At 35.9% G+C, this 21,369-nt stretch overlaps 1 protein-coding gene across 2 annotated transcripts in view; it reads right to left on the reverse strand.

Moving 5' to 3' along the window:
• The window catches only part of SNTG2 (syntrophin gamma 2), a 312,891-nt gene that overhangs the window by 20,414 nt on the left and 271,108 nt on the right, over positions 1 to 21,369 (reverse strand). For both annotated transcript variants that reach the window (XM_069805899.1, XM_069805898.1), the window contains exons 13-14: positions 19,611 to 19,682; positions 14,794 to 15,003 (exon numbers count right to left, since the gene is read on the reverse strand). In XM_069805899.1, coding sequence (XP_069662000.1) covers positions 14,794 to 15,003; positions 19,611 to 19,682 — 282 coding nt within the window. The remainder of the gene's footprint in view (positions 1 to 14,793; positions 15,004 to 19,610; positions 19,683 to 21,369) is intronic.

A 21,369-nucleotide genomic window follows, 5' to 3' on the forward strand; every position in this document is an offset into this window, starting at 1 on the left:
TTGCTCATTGATGTTCAAAGGTCATATTATTTGGCATTTAAAAAGATTTCAGTGATTGATATTCAATTAGAATGACATTTAAATATCCCTACATTTTATTCAGTAATTATAAGGTGGCATTAAGCACCAGTCATAACTTATTCTCCATTATTTTCCAATTAAAAAGGTTATACTAGCTGAGCTCTGACTCAGCAAAGCAATTTTAAAAACATATTAAATTAGTTTCCCCCAATGGGTAAGCATCTAATTGCTCAGCCACAAATGGTGAATACTAAAATGAACTATGCACAAATAATTAGCCTGAAGTATTTTACAAATATTCAATATTTGCAAATAATGGAACTGGTCTGAAATTATTCGCAGACAAATACTAGAGATAAACAGAATATGTTGCATTTTCACTGTGATAAACATTACAAATAGATATATAAGTTTATACTTACAAAATACACTAACAGCATTTTCTTTAGAACAGAATTAATATGGGTTTTGCGATATAAATTTAAAAGCCTGCCTATGGCATTTCCTCAGTGACTCTGAACAGGTTCTCAGACAGCTCTGTGATAAGGACCCCCATCTCCACTCATTATCACTAGTACAGAGCGCTATCCCTTTTCATTCTGGCCTTTGGAATAAGCTTTCTGTACGCTTGCAATTGTGTGATTACCCTTGGTTACCTACAACAATTGTTTACGTGGAAGTTTAACACAAGAAATCAAGGCTTAGCAGTCTTTTAGTGAATTTTGCAGAAAATAAAATAGCACTGTGTATTAACTGGCTTGAGAACTCACAGTTTAAGCAAGAGAGAGGAAAAGAATAGGTTATTTAAAAAAACCTTCCTTACCAATTGGAAATGAGTTTTTCTCTCATAGGTCTAATAGGTCTATACTATACTAGCTTATCACAAAACACTTGGGGATTGTAAGTAGAGGTAGATGAGAATCTACAAGGTTATCAACCTTAAGATATGCATTAAACTATCTTCAAATCATACAGCTATAGCCTAATAGCCACATTAATTTACATAGCTCATACACGTATGAAAATTCAAAACATTAGCAAATGTGGTATAGTGGCCATCTTTGGCTTGCACTGCTCCAGACAAGATGTAAAAGTTTTTCCAGCTCTAACCTTGGTGATTCTGAACATTACAGGGATGTAGACTGGGAGTTTAAGCCTGATAAGATTCTTTAGTCAAAGTATTAAGAATTTAGCTATTAAAAGGAAGGCCTCATGCCTGAACTGCAAGAGCTAAGAAAATTTTAGTATCGATCCTAGATCAATTATTTAATGTTTTCCAAGCAATGGTGAAACGATCTGTAGAGTAATTATTTGTAATAAAAGACAATTTACAAAACTCTTATCTGTGTAATTGTTCAGGTATCAGTATCTCAATGCATATACCTTTAACTCATGAAAAGAATGATCTTTTCATGAGTTAATGATAAGTTGATAATAGCACTGTCCAAATAGCAGAAGAACAGTGTTTCTGCCTCATTCATAGAAGAATTTCTTAGGCCTCCTGTCCCTATTCAGAAGCATGGCACTAGTCTATCTTTGGCACTGGTATCTGTCCTCCCAGACCTTAAGAGGGCTTAATGGTTACAATGACTACATGTATACACTCACTATCTTTCCCATAGACATAGAGATTTCCCAGAAATAATTCAGCTTTGATCTATCCTCATTTAGCAGACTGTCTCACAATCCTGGAGCTCCTGATGGCAGGTTCCATTGGAGCTATTCTGCAGAACCAATGGATGTTCCAGTTGCTTCTTTGGGCAGAGTGGTGGTGGACACCATCATGGTAGCACTGCACTGTAAATGTAGGCAGTATCACACAATACTAGTATCACTGTGCATTAATTAGCATTATCTCACATAGTGGCAATACCAGCCTTGAGCAGTACTGAGTGCATGGACTCTCTGCCTATCTTGTCCATGCCTCCATACTGGGTCCCCTTCACCAGAGTAGCTCATCTGAGAGTGAGCAAGCCTCTTTGCTCCAAAAGCAGAAGGGGAAGGTTAAAAGCAGGCCACAACATTTCCCTCTTGCTAATGAAATTCCTGCCTCTCCTCAGCAAATCGTTGATACAAAGCCGACCTCTTGTCTGTAGACGAACTGCAGGGGAGTGAGATTCCTGGACAGGAGTAAGAAGGCTGGGTAGGGTGCAGAGCTAGGAAAAAGAGAGTCCTGGAAGCTAAATGATGGGAAAAGAGGGCCTGCACCTAGGAGCAGGAGGTGTTGGCAAGAGTGTGTAAGCGTCCTTCTACTGCAGCCTTCACAATGAAATTAAGTCCCTACATGTACCCTAGGGCAAGATTTCAGCCGTCTAACAAGGTCACATCAGCTGGTTAGTAGTTTGTCTCTCACGCCCATCTGCAAAACTTGACAATTCCATCTCAGCGTGATCTTACAGTTAACTAATATTGTCAGGCTTGGGGAACTTAGTACTTTTTTTTTTGCTGCTATCCACATCAATTAATATCTTCCATGACTATGCACACATCTTGGAATCCACAGAAGGTAATTAGCATTGAAGGCTTGAGTTAATTAACTCTTAATGCAAAAACCAAAAAAGCTTCTTTCATGCTTATCTTCCATCAGTTTTTACAACAGGGAGAGGACAAGGGACAGGTTGCTTCAGTACTCTAAAACAAAGACTGATGTAGGATTCTGTCTAACAATGAGAAGAGACTTTACAAATATGCTCAATGACAGGCTAATTAATTTCAAAACCAGCTTGTATGATCATCAGTTACGATGGCTCTTTCCCTTAGAAGGAAGGAATGTGTTTGTGAACAGATCTGCTAACCTAACAGAAGGGCTTCAGACTTGGTTCATGGGTGTTAGGTACTCAAGTCAAGAGGTGAGTAAATGCTAAAACTGGAGAATGAATGCACAGGAAAAGACTACAAGAGGGACTTTCTTCTTTACACTCAGAGGAGGGCATAAATAGACCTCAAATATCTGTACAGTGAGAGACAGAGCCTGGGCAACAAAGAGAAAGGGGGGCAACTTCATGTGTAGTCACTGGCCTGTGACATGGTTGGAAGCACAAAGGCTCGGTGGGTAATAGGCACCATTGTAGCCCAGACACAGGCTGCTTAGGAAAGAGAGGCAAGAAAGAAAAAGAGGACCCCTCCTCTTCTTGAGTTGCCTTCTGTGTATAGGGGTCCTTGGCCACACAGAGCCATAGTATGAAGCCAGAAGGAAGCGAGCATGCCCGCTAGATCAGAGGCCTTCTGATTTCGGCACAGACATGTGGGTCACCGAGGCAGGTTGAAGCCCTAACTGAGTTTGGTTGCTTCAGAGACTGTGCAGTCCAAATGCTTCTAAATAAATCTGGACATGCAATAGATTATTGTGGTTACTGGAATACGAGCTTATTGAAATCCTTTAGCTGGAGGGCCTAAATTTGCCTAAGTTCTGTCATAGGTGTCCAATGTAGTATTTAATGTTACTCTGATGTGGGATTGTATTCTGTCCCAAGAAATAGGGGTTCCACTTGTTTATGTTTTTCAGTAAAATTCTTTAAAATCATGACTACTAATAATGCCTGTCAGTTGAGATGTTACATTCTGAGATCATCAACAAAGATCCATAGTAAAAAAATACCATTTCATACCGTTTTTAAAGAATCGGGGTGGTCAGTTACCAACCTTTTCAGTCAACAGTCCTTTTCCCAAGATCAACTTTATTTCCTTGGCAAATAAAGTTTCTAAGGAACAAATGAGATTCAGTGATGTTGCTCATGTTAGGGCAACACAGAAAAATGACATAGTGTATATCCCTTTTAATGGAGTTTTATAAAACTAGTGCTGTTGTTCCTAATGCCTCAGCAAGCTCACAGTTTCAAAAATTTAGCTGATGCCTGGCTACAGTGTGGTTAATTATTGTCTTGCATGAAGAAAAACCTCACTTTTGCTTTAGCTGCAGCATTCATATGTAATACATTAACTCATTTTAGACTCAGCTATGTTCTCTTGAGCAGGAATTCTTGTAGTTTTGATCAGCTAAAATACAGAAATAAATATCAGTCTTTTATTCTAAATGAATACAAATTCGGCCCGTACATGATTTTGCTTGTTTATTTTCCAAAAAGCAATTGGAAAGTAGAAAATAACATTACACTTTACTGCTTAAACTACACATTTCCCCTGCTACTCTGTCAGCTACTTTATAGATGTATAAATACATTTGCTCTAAGATGGGCTGTGAAGGTTTATTACATGTAGGTGGGAACACAGACACTACTTCTCACTATACTCATGGTATAGAATTCAACACATACTTTCTAAAAATAAGTGATGAAAATAACCAGACAGCAAAGCATTTGGGCAAGAACCATATCCATATCCATATGCATACAGTATACATATTGCACACTATATTCATATTATTCACTTTAAGTTAAAATATGTGCTATGCCTCTGTGTGGAAATAATATGCCATCAATATACTAAATACTAAAATCTTCACAAAACTTTGACTTTGCTTAGAACAAGGGAGTATTTCCATTAAAATTAAATTAACATTATTTTATTAATCTAATTAATATATTTTTTGAATATTGTTTTCCAGAGACAAGTCATCCCTTTCACATGTAAAATAAGACAATTGATGAGAACACAGTTTTATTTGTTCAGTAAAACAGTACCTACTTCATATATTATAAAATAGCCATCATCATCTGGTTCAGGTCTTTTTCCTTTTTTATAGTTAACCACCAATGAATATAGATACAAGCCAATAACAATAGTGCATGCATTTAGCATGTTTAATTTTGTGGTAACCCCCAAATCTATTAAAGTTAATGGCAAAGCTTTTTTGAGCTATTCAAGATTTGTCTGTTGTTATTTAATGTAAAAAAAAGAATAATCAAAGCTTAACCATATGCTGATTAAAATTAAGTGACTAAAAATCTCAAACAGACCAACTAGAAATACCCCAAACTGAGCACTTTTCCCTATTAAAGGAGTTGAGCTTTCAACAAAACCCATGATCTCATAAAGACTTAAGAAAGTGAATTGTATACAGATGAGGAGGAGAGTGGAATTCTAATGGGCTAAATGTATATGAAGTGATTTGTTTGTCAATCTCTATTAAACTGAAGATTAACATAATAACTGAATTTCATTGTAAAAGTTTTCCCTAGAAATCAATTACTGGTCAACATTTCAATCATATTAACAGAAGACTCCAAGGTTGCCAATTTGAACTGATAAAGTTTTAATATAATTCAAATATCACTGGTATTTGTTTCTTCTTATTTCTGAGACAAAATCTCACCTCATATTACATTTAATTTTTTTTTTTTAGTCTGTCAGTGTGGGTATCTGTAAAAAATGGAATTTTCCAGGACTTGTCCAAGGGACTTTAATGCCTGAAACAGGGAAGGACCTAAATGATGCGCTCTTTTATTATGCATTAGAAATAAAATAATGCACAACAGCATTTAAAATACAGTGAGGGTAAGGAAAAAAATAATTATACCAACAGCAGACAGTTTGGAACACAGATTCTTGCATTAAGAGTTTATACAGTGGCTTTGTACAAGCTATTAAATCATACAGGAGTGACAGGAGTAAGGTTTCTTAATGCATCCAACGTATTTACCAAAACACAGAGTTTGGTAAAAGCCTTAATATGGGACTGGCTATGTCAAGAATGAGCTTTTTTTGAAAATTCCACTTTTAGCATAAAAAAACCTCTGAGTAGGATGTGGAGATGATGGTAAGAGCAACCAGAGTTGTTATGGTTTTACTGAGAAATATATCTCAGCCCACATACAGAGTGTACTAGGAGGCATACAAAATTAAACCCCTTAATTCTGAAGACAGCCTGCAAAATCTTCTTCAATAGTCTTTTCGCGTAGAATTACTTTTGCTAAACAGAAGTGCTTTTTAAACTCTTTGAAATTCCAAAATAGTTGAATTAAAAATGCACTTACTTTGGCTTTCTCATATTTTAAAATTCTGATTGTTATTTTAGGACAAAATATTTTATATTATATATCAGGGTTTTTTTTAAGCAAAACTTTCAGAAGACATTTATGAAGTACATTGAAAGCATTCTTACTCTGAATCTACATTACATATGAGAAAATGAAATGACAATGAAATCTGACATTCATCAAAAGCATGAGAGTTTTCAGAAATCTCATCCAGAACAGACTTCCAAAGCTCAGGTTATTCCTGTTCCAGATAACTGTGCAAAAGCATCAGTGAAATAATTTCTGTGAGAGTGATCAAATGAATAACATCTTCACTTAAAAAATGTGGCAGATCCACTCATTTGGCCATACCTTTAAGGAATTCATCATGTCACAATTAAAAGGTAACAGAAGTGTGATAATTATGGATAGATACAATTAAAATCACTTTATTGAAACAAAATACATCTGATTAAAAATCCTGTACGCTCCTTCAAGATCTGCAGTTGCTGCAACTGAAGAAATTGCATCTTAATGCCCTAAAATGACTCTTTTTTTCATTCTTGACTGAGTATTAGTATAAAAATGTACATTCTCCTGTAAAAGATAGTGCTGTAATCTCATGATTTCAAGAAGACATGATGGTTGTTTTTTTTGAACATAGATGCACATCTGTGGTTCAGCATATATGTATGCAAGAGACACACTGGCACTAAAAGTAAGATTTTTCAAAGGACTCAATGGCTCATTATACTTTCACTGAACTTCAAAGAAAGCTTCTATTGATTTCAGTAGAAGCAGTGCTAGCTCAGTGCTTAGTGCTTTAGAAAATAACACCTATTCTTTGTATGTTCATGTTTTAAACGCTGGCTTTCTCAGGATACTGCTATGCTTGAAACTTTTGCCTTTAGGTCATCTATTACAATCTCAGCCACACTCATAAGTAAAACTCCTGCCACACAACAGCTGTTCTAACTGAAATAAATATCTATCTGATCTCATCTATTTGTAATTTGTAATGCTCGTGACATTATAGCAGCTAACCGCAAAAATTGTTTTCTTAGTAGAGCTCTCACTGGACAGACTGCCTTTTTGGAAAACTTCAGCGTAACTGGGATTAAGCATTAAACCACTATCACAGAGAGATTAGGGCTACAAGCACATCAGGCCTCAAGCAAATGTTCCTCTGCAGGGAACTGTGTTCCTACAGCAAGACTGATAAGTCAACTAATTTCTCCTAAACCATAGTAGGTTCAGCTATTACTTGGCAAGATGAGCAGATAATGCAGTTATGGATGCCTACTCATGGCCATGGCATTCTCTCTGTAATATGAACCTATGGCTAATGTAAATCTGACAGAAGAAAGAAGACTTGGTACCTCCTCTGCTGAACAAGCAGCCTATGGCTTAAATTGATTGTAGGAAAAGGCAGTGAGAGAAATGGAGGTGGAAGGACAAAATCAAAGGCCAGCAGATTAGCAGTGGTCATCCTCCAGCATCCTCTAGTGAAAATTCAAAGTGCATTCTTTAGCTTTGGCTTATGTCAGGAACAGATTGTGCTTCCTCATCTCTGTGCCTGAGCAAAAGCTTCGTGGTTTTGTAGCAACTCACTTTTCCATAAAGAAAAGCAAGATACAACAGTGACTGGAATGTTTAACAGTTTCCTACCTGTAGATTGTCCCAAGTATATTTTCACATACCTGAGGGAGATTCTCAGTAGCAATCATAGTAATCAGGCTGGCACCATTCGTGTTAGTGGAACTCTACTGGTTTACTTCAGCAAAGGCACTGACTTGTTTTTGATACAGTTTGTTATTATATAATAAAGGTTTTTTCTTTTCTGGTGATCTATAAATTCTGGAATTTTGCAGATGAAAAAGGATTTTTATAAGGAATATCAACAAGAGACATTACTGAGTAGAAAATTCAATTCTGAATTAATGATGCTTGGACTGGGATTTTGTTTTTCTGCCTGATTCTCATAAAGGAATCATGGGCAGAGAGTAATAGGGAACACCAACTTTTGAAAACATAAAATCAAATATCAAAATTCTAAGGTAATATTACTCTATAAATTTGAAATTCCATGAGAGTGACTTCTTGACAGCTTTAATAGTTTCATCCTTATTCAAGACTATAAGATCCTCTGGAAAGTAATAATGAAACCAGACTCACACCACATAGTTGTTATCTAAACCTTTGGATTGATAAATAAATATATATATATAAAGAGATTTATCTTGAGAGAGATATATATATAAAAGTCTTTGGATTTACCCTTTCAATATAAATAATTTGTAATTTTAAGAATATACTACTATTTGTAGAAATACTGGTGTAGCTTCATGAAAATCAACGTTTTATATTAATCATGTTTAAAATACAGTATGTGTAAACAAGATTTTGTTCAATAGCCATGTAAATTGGTACATTCTCTTGCTTTTGTTAAAATTGTAATAGGCGTATTGATTGATTCTTACCTGGCATCTGAATTGTTGAATTATTAATCATTTTTACAAATGTATTTACAATTAATCTGTATGGTTCTCAGCATCTTTCTTTGTGTTGGAGAATGGTGCTTTTTTTGCGTCAGTGTGAAAATGAATTAGAATCTAATAGCATTTCCAAAGATGACCAGTTAAATTGGAATTGTAATAAGCTTTCTGTACATAATGAAAACAATCTAAAACTTAATTGTATAATTAAACTGAGTGCTTCTTGGTAACAAACTGATAAGTATCTTTTAATGACCCTATAAATCTAACCTAATCTAAATGCTATTTAATATCTCACCTGCATTTAAGGAGGATATTCATGTGGTTATTTGTTTGTTTCAGAAATTAGTTCTGAAATTAGCATATGGTGGTGTTTCCATTCTTAAAGGGATTCCTATATATATAAAATTCTGTTTCATACATGCTTTGTCATCATCACAGAATATAAAGATAATTAAGATAGCATTGCCAACTGTATTTACCATTTTTGCGTTTTAAATAATACATTATTTGGAACTCACAAGGATTACACTGTGATTAACCAATCCTGTTTTACTCATCCTTTTGGTTTACAATGAAGAATTAATAGTTTGATAAGCTAGAAAAGACAATTACTTCTTATTCAGACTGCCTAATTTCTGTTAGATTTTGTTTATTTACTTGGGAGTTCTTTTGCCCAGTCTCAGAGGGTGATTTAGACTACCATTTCTCAAGCACCACTTAATTCCCAAGGATGCCTAAAACAATGAGTGTGTTTGTTTTGACTGCAGAGTTACTGAGACACCCAAAGTCTTCTGAGCATCTCAGAAATCAGGTAGCTGGAAGAGTTAGGTTAGGTGTGATAGAAAGATGAGTGGAAAGATAACCTAACCTCTGCCCAGCTCCCAGTTGGGACACAGTCTCTAAGATCTATGCACACAGTCACTACTATGTTGATATTTTATACAACATAGTCAACTGAATGCTTTTAAATGGAGATTATGAGAAAATACTGCTTTCCTGGAAAGGTTATTGAAATCAGCTGGAAGCAACCTATTCAATTCTGTATGTTTTCAAATAGTTCTAGCGAACCCCTTCAGAGGATTTTTAACAGAAATACACATTTAAATTAAGTAACAGTCCAGAACAAACAGCAAGCGGTTGTAGGAATGAGGAGATTGCACAGATTATTTGCTGAGCTGCGGAGAAGGGATGAGAGGGAAGCAGCACATGGACAAGTTTTATAAAGAAAACTTTAAAACCATAGATCTCTTCTAGAAAAACAAGAGGTGAAAACCAAACTCTGTCAACAGTATGGATTCTGAAGAGATTTTTAGAATAAACAATGTATGTTGCATGGAGAGCAACTTAATCTTTCTCAGATGAGAATATTATGAATGGGTTAGAAATTAATTACAACTGATGAACTGGTAAAATCTATGACAAGATATTACAAGGAAATTAAAAAGGATGAATAGAAGACAGGATACCAAAAAGTAACCAGGACTAGATACTTAGTCAGCAATAGTCCATGAAGCAAAAGGGGAAAGAGATACAAAGCTGAGGAAAGGATATTGTGTAAACAACTTCTTCAAAATAATTACATGATTTTTTTTTTTTGTTGTTGTTTTAATCATCAATAACGTGGTTGTAGACTCCTCAGGCATTTCATATAGATCATCCTGAAGAACATAGAGTGTATAGAGGGAAATGTTAAACTCTGGAACAGGAAGATGGTGAACTAAGGATACCATAAGATATGTTACTCTCACGTCTGACATCTTTTATATGTGTGGAACACTGCTCATGCTCACAGAGGAAAACAGAGATTGGCCAGACCAACTAATATTGAAAAGGAATTCATTGTTGCTTACAAAACAGAAAAGGAAATAATTAATTGCATTTGTTTTAACTATTGTTTCTTTTTTAAGGAATTTTAATCATGGTGTTTTACCAGCACAATATTTGTGGAAAGAAAATTAAAATGGGAATCCTATAGAAACAAAGCTCCAGGTTTGCATGCACAATTATTCCCAATAATTATTTTTGCATTTATCCAGGAACAGACATAATTAGCAAGCAATTCTGAGCCACAATGAGCCAGTCTGGCTTACATGTTCAGCATCAAGAATCTCACAATAGAGAATGGTTTGTTGTTAACTCTTAGGAAAAAAAGTAAATGTTAAAAATACATACAAAAAGATAAAACATCCACAGAAGCAGCTATAAGTTAACTGAAATATAAAGAAGGAAAACATGGGAAAATTGTATCATACATTTATGTTCATTATACACTAGTTTTGGATTTCCAATAATGTTCACACGACATGGATTTAAGTGAAATATTATTACTACATTTGTGGGGAAAAAAACCCCCAAACCACCTTTTTTTAAATTATTTTTAATGTATATTCCTCACAGCTGGAATTTGTATCATTCCAGGAACACGAATTTTACTGCTAGCATTTCTCTAGCACAATACATTCATATCCCTGTCCTCAACAAATATATATTATATTTTTATTTCCAGGGGTTATTTGTCTGTCAAGATCAGTTACTGAGTTAAGAACAAAATGGAAAGAAGTTCGCTAGAAGTACTTATGTTTAAGCACAGAAAATAACCATGCAGCAAAACTTCTTGATTATTCTGTTATGACTGAGTGGAGGCCAACTTCTGACCTATTTTAATTTTTGCAGTAACTCATATTAAACAACTTTTTTTTTTGTCCAAGTAAAGCAAATGGTTTCATGAAACTAGGTTATTCAGCTGTATGAGGATTCAAAAGAGCTTGCAGCATCTGCATCACAGCTGGAAGCACAAAGGGAAAACTTTCTTTCATGTTTAAAAGTTGCTAGATAAATGAGGAGAGTATGTAACCATGTCTCCTCGCTATACACCAACTGCAGGTATTTCAGTGACACTGCAGTAGATGATTTTCCCCCTGCACGTTTTTTTCAGTCTCCTGAGAGCTCTTCCATCTTGTGAAGCAGATTCCTGTTCTCTGTCTTCTGCTGTCCATGTACAAAGGTTTAAGATGGCAAAACAGTTAGCCCAACCTTTCTACAGCTGACAGTAAAATGTATTACTCTTCCCTCTGGCCACTACCAAATACTACTGCAATATCCTTCTCTGTCCTTCTGTGGAAGAAGACTGAAGACACCAAAGATCCAAATCATCCCATCAAGATGTTTCTGCATTAATTTAACAATCATATCCAAGAGTCAGATGAGTCAAGATAATTTCCTTTGGAAAGAACTGTTTGAGGAGAGGAAAGAATACTGAGAAAGTAACTTAAAAAAAGACAACATTGAAAAAACATGGAATAACATCCCATAGTACTGACAAGACTATCCTGAAGTGTCAAAGAATTAGTAAGGGATCTGGAAGAAGTGCTAGCCTTTTACTTTTGAAGACTGCCTACACTGTAAAAAACTAAAAAAAAAAAAGAAAAAAATTACTTCATCTGAGCATCATTAATTGGTCTTGCACTGTTTAGGATGTTCCAAGTGAGACAGAGAGGCTTGCTGGGATGTGGGAGATGACTGAATTTCTAGTTACGATTGAGAGGACTTCACTGCCTATCCTCCTCCATTGCAATGCTGACTTTGATTACCAACCTCATGGAAATACTTTTTAACATCATTTTCTGCCTTTCAACTGCCTTCCTGCCCTACTTCTATTGCATTTTTATTGCCTCCATCTGTCCAAATTATGCCATCAGTGACTAGAAAATTTTTTATAGAAAGAAAATATAGTTATTTCTAGCACATGGATTTAACATAAGTTTGCTTGCTATAATTGTTTGTAAATGGATTCATTATATCAGGATCACTGAATTTCATAGTTTCTCGGTAGACTCCTTTTTGTAAGCATTTGCAGCTTGAAATATGGCTCTACGATAGCAGAAAGGGGAACAATCTTGTGAGGGGGATTACTTCTTGCTCTACTGCATTCTTTCTGTCATTTAACACTGCTGCCATTTTTAGAAGAAATGTATAAAAAAATCACACAACTTGAGCAGTATAAAATTCAAAAGCACTTTTGAATGTACAACTGCACCTTAACATTTCTTTTCATAAACTGTGTAAGTACAGAATCTTCTCAGAAATACAATTCTTCTTATAGAAACACTAAACGTGAAGAACATGTACTGGATAATGTTAACAACAGCTCTGTCAAAGCAAGATCCTAATGACCCCCAACAGAAAACAGAACGAAGCCACATTTAAATAAGAATGGCTGAAATGACACGGTGCAATCCAACACCTGCCATGAATCTTGCCCAATCATTTATGCATAAAAATGAATTTCCAACTGCAGTTATGGTCCTTCTCCGAAAGAAAGAAATTTTATGGACAATCTAACCTACCAGTGACAACCTTCAATTTTCTGGATACTGAAATGCCAGTTCTTTTTCTATGGCTTGAAATAATCTATGTAATGTTAAGTTGCACCTCATTCATGCTGCTCTTGATATCCTCCTGAAAAGAAGGACATTAAAAGCAGCACTTACGTCTTGAAGAAAGAAAGAAAATAGTGGAATCAAAAGATTTTTCTCTGCTGGAGAGTGACCGCAGTGCTTTGCATCCTACTGACATAGTGGTTTACAACAAACCTGAATGTATGCAACTGAGTGAGAGAAAATTAAGATATGGGAACACACATATGGAGACTTAAACAGTATAATCAGGATTTTAATTGAATGCCTCTCCTGGAGGCTTCAGATAGGTTAAACCACAGCTAGAAGAAATATTAATGTCTTTTGTGTGATATCGGTCTGGAAGATTGTTGGATTCAAATGACAAAAGATCATTGCACAAGCAAAGAATCATCCCTTAACTTAAGATTGTTAGGTTGTAAAAGAACAAGAAGTTTTGATATTTAACCATAAATACTTCATAAATTGAATCAGCTACAGCACCAGCTAATCTCCACCTTTGTTATACTTAATTTTAACTATATATTATCTGCTTTTCATATGGATAATAAATAGGATCATTGAATGGTTGGCCAAACAGTCATATCATAATTTCTTGGAGAGTTCATGTGAGAAAACACTTTATGCATACTCAATATGAACTATTAATCCCTCCCTGATGCCCAGGAATTTTTCGGGAAGAATCAATTTGTTTCTGAAGAACTGCATTCCTTCTCAGAAGTGCAGGAGCAACAGCATAACCATTACAAAATCTTTTTCATTACCTCATCAGTCCAAGAGACAATTGGAAGGTTTCTAAGCAACCACCTGCACACCTTGTTAGAATCACAGAGACTTGGAAATTTAAAAGAGCTGATTCAACACTGTGCTAGGACTCCTGCTCCTTGCAAGCGGTGGTAACACAATCTTGTGATCCAGTGCTCTCGCTATTGTAAACATCTTTAGGAGGTCCCTGCAAACCCAAATATACCAGATCAAGCTTGCATTTGTGCTGAACTGTAAATATGTTTCTAATTGGAGAAGGCCTATACTTTTAATCCGTACATTCCCATACCACTGGTCCAGTTCACTTAGGAGTATGAATCTAGATATTGAACAAATAACTTGTTTATAAAACAGTATAGAGGTGCTTTAAGTTGCAACTTAAATCAAAATCATTTTATCTTCTCTGTCTTCATACCACAAAATACCTCCTTTAGAAGAAGGTATCTGCTTTAGGATAAGCACAATCATTCTTTGGACTCAAGTCACTGATTCTAATGGGAGCTTAGTCACCACAATGCTAATACACACCCACATTTAGACTACTATACCAGGAATCCTGATCTTAAATTTCAGACCACCTAATGGGAAATGCACCCTCAGATCTGAGAAAATAATTGACTTGAGACAATTTTACTTGCCAGTAGAAAGTGAGAAACTGTTTAATTTTGAGAATTTAAGACCATCACAAACTTTCCTCTCACGTTTATGCTGAGTCTTCGAACACTACCAATGTTAACAAGGACAATTCCCATTTACAATTAACAATGTAAGAGCAAAATATTTCTTCTTTGAAAACAGAACCAGTATGTAAAACTAATATATTTGCCTTATGTGAGTGGAAAATAAGCTTTCTGGAAGAAAATGTTCAAGGTGGACTAAAGAGTCTCCACAGAAATTGTTTTCCAGTGGTAAAATGTATTCATTTCCAGTTTGTTATAATCAAGGTCAACTTCCAATTTTCAGACTGTCATAGCACGCTTACAGACTGTTATTACATAGTCATTGACATATGAATATGGATGTGATGATGAAGCCTTCGGTGTATTAAAGTGTACTCAGATCCATAGTCATGGAGCACATCAATCTGATGCAATTATTAAACATACAAATTATCTAAAAATTTGCTATACTTATTTTACTGATGAAATGGCTCCAGGATTTAAATTATTCATTACTTACCCCGGTTCTTTGAACTTCCAAGAAAATCGCTCTTTGAAATGATTTCTCCCACACTGCCAACTCGCTGCCCAGCTCTACATTGAAATAATGACTCTTGCCGTGTCCAACCATAACACTGAAACAATATGGCCTCTGGTCTTCAAGATCAAAGTCCTGATGAATACCTAAATACAAGTTTGCTTGTAGCCAGCAATCATCAGCAAGCCAGAGCTGAAAGACATGTTTCAGTATGTGATTCTTCATCATCTAGCAAAACCAAACAGTTAAAGCAACATTGTCTTCTCTAAGTGATGGGTACTTGGATACGTTATGTCATTATGTCAATAATTACCTTGAAGAAATGTTCTGAGAATTAAGCAATAATTTCAAAGACAACTTCTCTCTTTGCTGCTTATTCACTTTACCCTGTGTCATGTAATCTGAGCTACTTCTGCAGTTCCAAAATACTGTCAGTTACTTAAGCAATACATACATAATTTAAAAAGGATTTGCAGCAATATATTGTTACAGTGAAAAGGATGGAAATCTCTGAATTGTTTGAATGCAATTCAAGAGCTGTGTACCAGCTTTACAAGAGAATAAAACTACTCTGTTCTAATTGGTTTCCAATAGGCTAAACACCAAGGAATGCAGTAATTTATCAAGCACTCAAGGGCTAATTCTGGAAATGACAGCATGAGCTTTCAAATGTCCCCTAATAGCTGCCAATGCTGCTCTGCAACTACAAGGGGAGTGAAGTGAGATCACCTGCCATCACCTTCACGATGAAGAAGAGAAACTTCACATTAGTCTTTCCTAATAAAAAATATTCCTGTAACAGAATGTTTTGTAAATAAAAACAAACTCTTAGAAGAAACTTCCCTAATCTTTCAAAACTTGATTAGCATAAATATAGAGAAAACTAAATAAAAAAGCTACTGCTTATACATCTGAGTACTTTCGCTGACTGGATTTCCAAATTATGCATTTTTTAAAATTTCTATTTATCAGATAGGGCCCCTTCCTATCTCCAGTTCTCTATGATGGCCTGGGGCAGAAAAGATTGAAAGAATAAAAAAAGTAATTTGTAAAGAGAATGTTATCTCTTATTTTCTAAAGTCACCTGCAAACAGAATTTTCTTTCTCTAGCGCTCCAGGTTAAGTTTAGGAGACTTGACTCCAGTCAAGCAGATCTGAGGTAAAAGCAGTCATGTTTGATTGTACTTAGGTGGCTTTGAAAAGACCAGAATGCAGCTTTGCAGTAGTACCCAAGTCCTAGAAACCTGTAGTCAGGAAAAGCCTTATAAAGATTTAGAATTTATTTTTCCAGAACCTCTAATAGTCTATCATAGCCTATTGAGGCTAGAGTCGAAACTCCATACACAAGAAAACAAACAAACAACTGGAATTTGAGCATTCAAACGTAATGTAAAATATTCTGATGCATGTCAAATAAATGCTTACATGTTCAGGGTCTTGCATCCCTCCTGTTCCAGATGCGCACACAACTGCCCTCACAGGACAGCAGTGAAGATCCACTTTTTAGTAATGAAAAGCAGAGGAAACAAATGCTCTGCTAGCACACCCTCCTCTGTGTACTGCTCTCATATTCACAAACAGGGTCAAAATACTCAGATGGGAACTGAAAATTTTGCTTGTGCTGGTGAATTACAGAGTAAAACAAAGCTAGCAAATCTAACCTTATGCAATTTACTCAAGTCTAGTCTGTTAAGCTACGGATGTTTTGTGGGGCACCTCAGAAGCAGCACGTAATGCCACCAGGGTACACAGCACTTTGTTGTCAAAAACAGCCCTGCAGCTACCCGAGGAGAGAACAGTCTTGAGGAAGTTCAAAGTTATTTTACAATGCTCCTTTGGACTGCTGAAAAGGAAACTGAACAAAATACCTGTGTATCATCTGGTGTTCAGCAGCTATGGAGTGACAGGTATTATAGCTACAACTGCTTCAAGACTCAGTGCTGCTCATCCTGGCTCATAGACTACTATATTAGTATTTTTTACTTTGCATGTGAAAATGTGATGTGTGAAAATACCAGGCAATAAAAGAAACTGTTTTTAAGACAGCCGGCTTTTAAAAAGGCATCTAATATTCTTGCCCCTGAAAAATACAAGTTTTCAGTAACAGTTCCAGTAACTATGAGTATGAGGCAAGGTATAGGAAAAAACACATGAGGTAAAAGAGATCGCATTGTCAATCATCTGGTTGTTACCACTAAATGTCCATGAATATGCAAATGCATGATATATATATATGAATTTTAATTCACACATCTGCATATGCACGTTTGTGTATGCAAGTGTGTATTTATATGTATGTACACACACACACAAATCTAAAATACAGCAAACATTTTGTTTTAAAATGTAATTTCCATATTGGGTTCTTATTTTCCATGTTTAACTCTTCTGTCATAATAAACATAGATGAGAAGCTTACAATTAGGTGAGTAATAAGTGCACCTTGCCTTAAAATCCATCTTTCATGAGAAGATACAATAGCACTCTCCACCGCAGCTTTGCACTAGTTCTAACAAGTTAGAATCCTTAAGAACTCCCTCTCCAAATGGCAGTTTTTACAAGATAAAGTCCATCTTTCAGTCTGCAATGTAGAAACCTTCATCTCTTAAGATTTTTTCCTATCTTTTTGGAGTTGCTCAGTTTGCCTCATTGCCATTTATACCAAAGAATCAACAGAAAAGAGGTTAAAGTGTTGAATTTGAGCTTTTGCACTTTAGCTAATGTACTCATGAAGACTGGCAATTAAACATTCATTTATTAAAATGTCAAGAACATTAAAGAGTTGAATCTTGGGTGGTTTATTTCCCACTTCTTTTTCTTAATGAAAAAATATCACAGAATTTGCTTTAAGGATAGAGTATGCTTGAAATTACCAGAATATTCAAGGAAGGACTGAGTTTCAAATCAGTAGTAACATTTAAAGGAGAAAAAACAAAACCAAAACCCAAACCACAGAAAAATCTTTTCAAAAGGCATAATGGTTATATATTTCATTGGTGCCTGACTTATGTAACAGGAAAAAGCAAATTTTAAAAAAAGATCAAGGAGACCAAATAAATAATCTGGGACAGAACCTCTGCTCTTTGCTGCTGTCTCGATAGGCAGGACCTGAAGTTGCCCCTGTGTACCCAGCTGGAGCCATGGTCACATTAAAATAATGCCATGCTTACAAGACTATGGCTGCGCTCCTGCATCCTGCACTCCGGAGCCAAGCTCAAGTCCCGAGCTCCAGGATTGCTGTTTTCCTGGCATGGCATTGGCCAAGACCCTTCCCTCTCCCCTCTTTTGCCAGAGAAGAGAACGTTCCGCCCCTGCCCAGTGACAGCAGGCTTACGACAGAGAAAAAAAAAGGCAGTGACGGGCTGCAAAATTGGCAGTTGACATCAGCAGAAGCTCTTTTAGCAGCCAGTTAATGGGACTGACACCTCTGTAAAATGCAGATGTCAGCTCATATTTGAGAGATATTTTTTCTAGATTTCTATCAAATTCCGTGTGCTCCTTGCTCTGTCGGTTTTAACTTCATCATGTTTTCAATTTCTTTCTTTTTTTTTTAAATCACAGTCAACAAAATTGGTGTAGGAAACGTGCCCATGTTGTTGAAAGTCAGTTTGGGACAAGTAGTTTGAGCAGTCATGACATAGAAATTCCCTGCCACCCCATTCTTTGAAGAATTTGGACATTTAGTGCTACAGAGATCTCCCTTCTACGCTGAACAGGGCAGTAAAGGGGAATGGAATGTTATTGTCAGGCCTATGACTCTTTTTTTTTTTTTTTTTTTTCATTTTTCCTTCTGTAAATTGTCCTGAATAACTGTGTTGCATCAGGACACAAAAAAAAAACCAAACCACCCTAACAAAACCAAAACCAAAATAGTTAAGCAGTTCTCCTTCAGACCAATGTTAAGTCAGGATCTGTACAGGTAGCAGAGCAACAACCTTCCTTCTCCACAACATTAGTACGTGGTCAAAGGAGGAACAGTAGAGAGTAGGACAGCAGCTGGTGAGAACTAAAGCTGCTTTGTAATCTTTCAGTGAAACAGCATTTTCTCTGAAAAGACTGATCCCCCGTCCCCCCCCTCCCCCCCCAATAATATATTTGATTTTACTGTCTTAGGCGAGTAGGTTTTCATCTAGCTTTACCTTACCTGCAAAGCAGTTTTTGCTTAGCTGGTAGAGAAGTAAATTAATCTATCTGATGCAACTTATTAGAAAATATCTTCTGTAAGTCAATTATTGAAACAGACTGCTAGGGTTTTGTCCAAAATCCTTGCTTGGGACAAGCTAAGCAGAAAACGCGACACTGCCTCTAGGTGGTGGAAAAAATGAAGAATTTGATGGTACACAAATGCACCATGTTGCCCTTTGTAAGGTAAAACCTACTATAGTATTTGCACATGATCTAAAAAGGACATAATTTTATACTTCTAATTACTGAAAATAAATAAAAGTATCTTTACATAGACCAGGAATTACAGCAAAAGCATTCTTTATCACAGTCACTTAAAAATCTGAGCCACTAAGAAAAAAGCAATAGCCAGCTTCATTATGCTTAGCTGTGTGTCTCACCTGTATACTGAAAAATTTCTTCAATATGGAAGTATTTTAGTAACTTGCTCACTTGGAGCTTAATCCATTTTCCATATTCGCTTATACTTGCATAGCTAATGCACTAGAAAAAACAACAGATGAACTATTTGAATGTTGGCTACTCCTAGTTAAGATTATCTTGAGATTATCATTAATAGGAAAAGGCAAGCTTTCTTTATGAAATAATATCATTGTAATCATTAGGAAACCTACCTTGTGAATTTTAAATAGAACCTCACAGAGGTTATAGATTTTTTCAGCTCGTACCCAGTCTAGTGTGCTTACCTATAATATCAAAAGAAAATATTAACAACACATTCTTTATTCAAAAATCATGTACAGATGAAAAAAAATGAAAAGATTTCACCCATCATTATTCTACTGGATACTCTAAATATAGGCAAGTTACTACATTTAATATCCAGCATTTAGAAAAGTTTGTCAAATAGCATTCAATTTTTACAGAAACAGCATCTACAGGAGTCTTACTATAATTAAAAGGTATTAAATAATTTCATTGACGTTTTTCCCCATTATTACTACAGTACGATGGAAACCTCTTTCTAATCTCTGTGGTGAGTTACATAAGCATATTGAGTTTCCAATATGCTAATACAGAGGACCCAGAGTCTCAAACCCAGAGTCATTCAGCTTCATGTCTCAATTTAAAAAAACCTTTACAATCAACAGACCACGATGTGTTCCTAAATTCAGATTTGAGTTTACATACACTAGGGCACCAATACCTTAATACTTATATTAAAAACTGGAAAGGACTATATAACTGCAATATTTGAAATTAAGAAGAGTGTCAACTGTGTGTTTAATAATTGTTGTGGTTTAACCCCAGCCAGCAACTAACCACCACACAGCTGCTCACTCCCTCCCCTCCCTGCAGTGGGATGGGGGAGAGAAGTGGAAGGAAAAAGTTAAAACTTGCGGGTTGAGATAAGAACAGTTTAATAGAACAGGAAGGAAGAAACTAATAATGATAATAATAACAATACTAAAAGCATTGGAACATACAAAACAAGTGATGCACAATGCAATTGCTCACCACTTGCCGACCGATGCCATTAGTTCCCGAGCAGCGATCCGCCCCCTGGCCAACTCCCCCCAGTTTATATACTGGGCATGACATCACATGGTCTGGAATACCCCGTTGGCCAGTTTGGGTCAGCTGCCCTGGCTGTGTCCCTTCCCAACTTCTTGTGCCCCTCCAGCCTTCTTGCTGGCTGGGCATGAGAAGCTGAAAACCCCTTGACTTCGTATAAACACTATTTAGCAACAACTGAAAACATCAGTGTGTTATCAACATTATTCTCATACTAAATCCAAAACGTAACACTATAGCAGCTACTAGAAAGAAAATTAACTCTATCCCAGCCAAATCCAGGACAATAATGAATATGGAAAGACATATTTTTAATTTTCTTTTTATTTCATTACTTTATCCTGTTGACATAACAGGCTGTTAAAATTTGGCAGTTAGAATGATATTTGAAGTTTTTTCCTAAATTCTAGTTCATGATATAATGTGATAATCTGTTTTGTCTTAAAAACATTACAGAGCCTATGTAGTTCAAGAAGAAAAAAAGAACCTTTACATGGGAAAAATACAAGGGGAACACACATCATTTTGATTCTATATTTTAGAGCAAAATCCTAGCTCTTGGTGAATGCACAGGAATGGCTGCATAGCTATATGAAGAATTTGGCTAAACTGTAACTCTGAGGCTTCTAGTACATGGAAAGAAGTGTTTTGGTGACTCTAATAGCAATTTGGATACTTTGAAATACTAGGGAGATGGAGCTTTGTCCTGTTCCTGTCCCCCTCCCAAAAGGAAGAAAGCAGAAAAATAAAATTAAATTATTTAGGTAAAGCAAAATTTGGCTGTAAAACATCTGGCTTCTGTGAATGAAACTTAACTAGGAAAAAGCTATGAAATTCAGTCACAGATTATTTTTCTCT

This window comes from Haliaeetus albicilla, chromosome 18 (genome assembly GCF_947461875.1).
Source record: "Haliaeetus albicilla chromosome 18, bHalAlb1.1, whole genome shotgun sequence".
In the NCBI taxonomy this organism is placed as follows: domain Eukaryota; kingdom Metazoa; phylum Chordata; class Aves; order Accipitriformes; family Accipitridae; genus Haliaeetus; species Haliaeetus albicilla.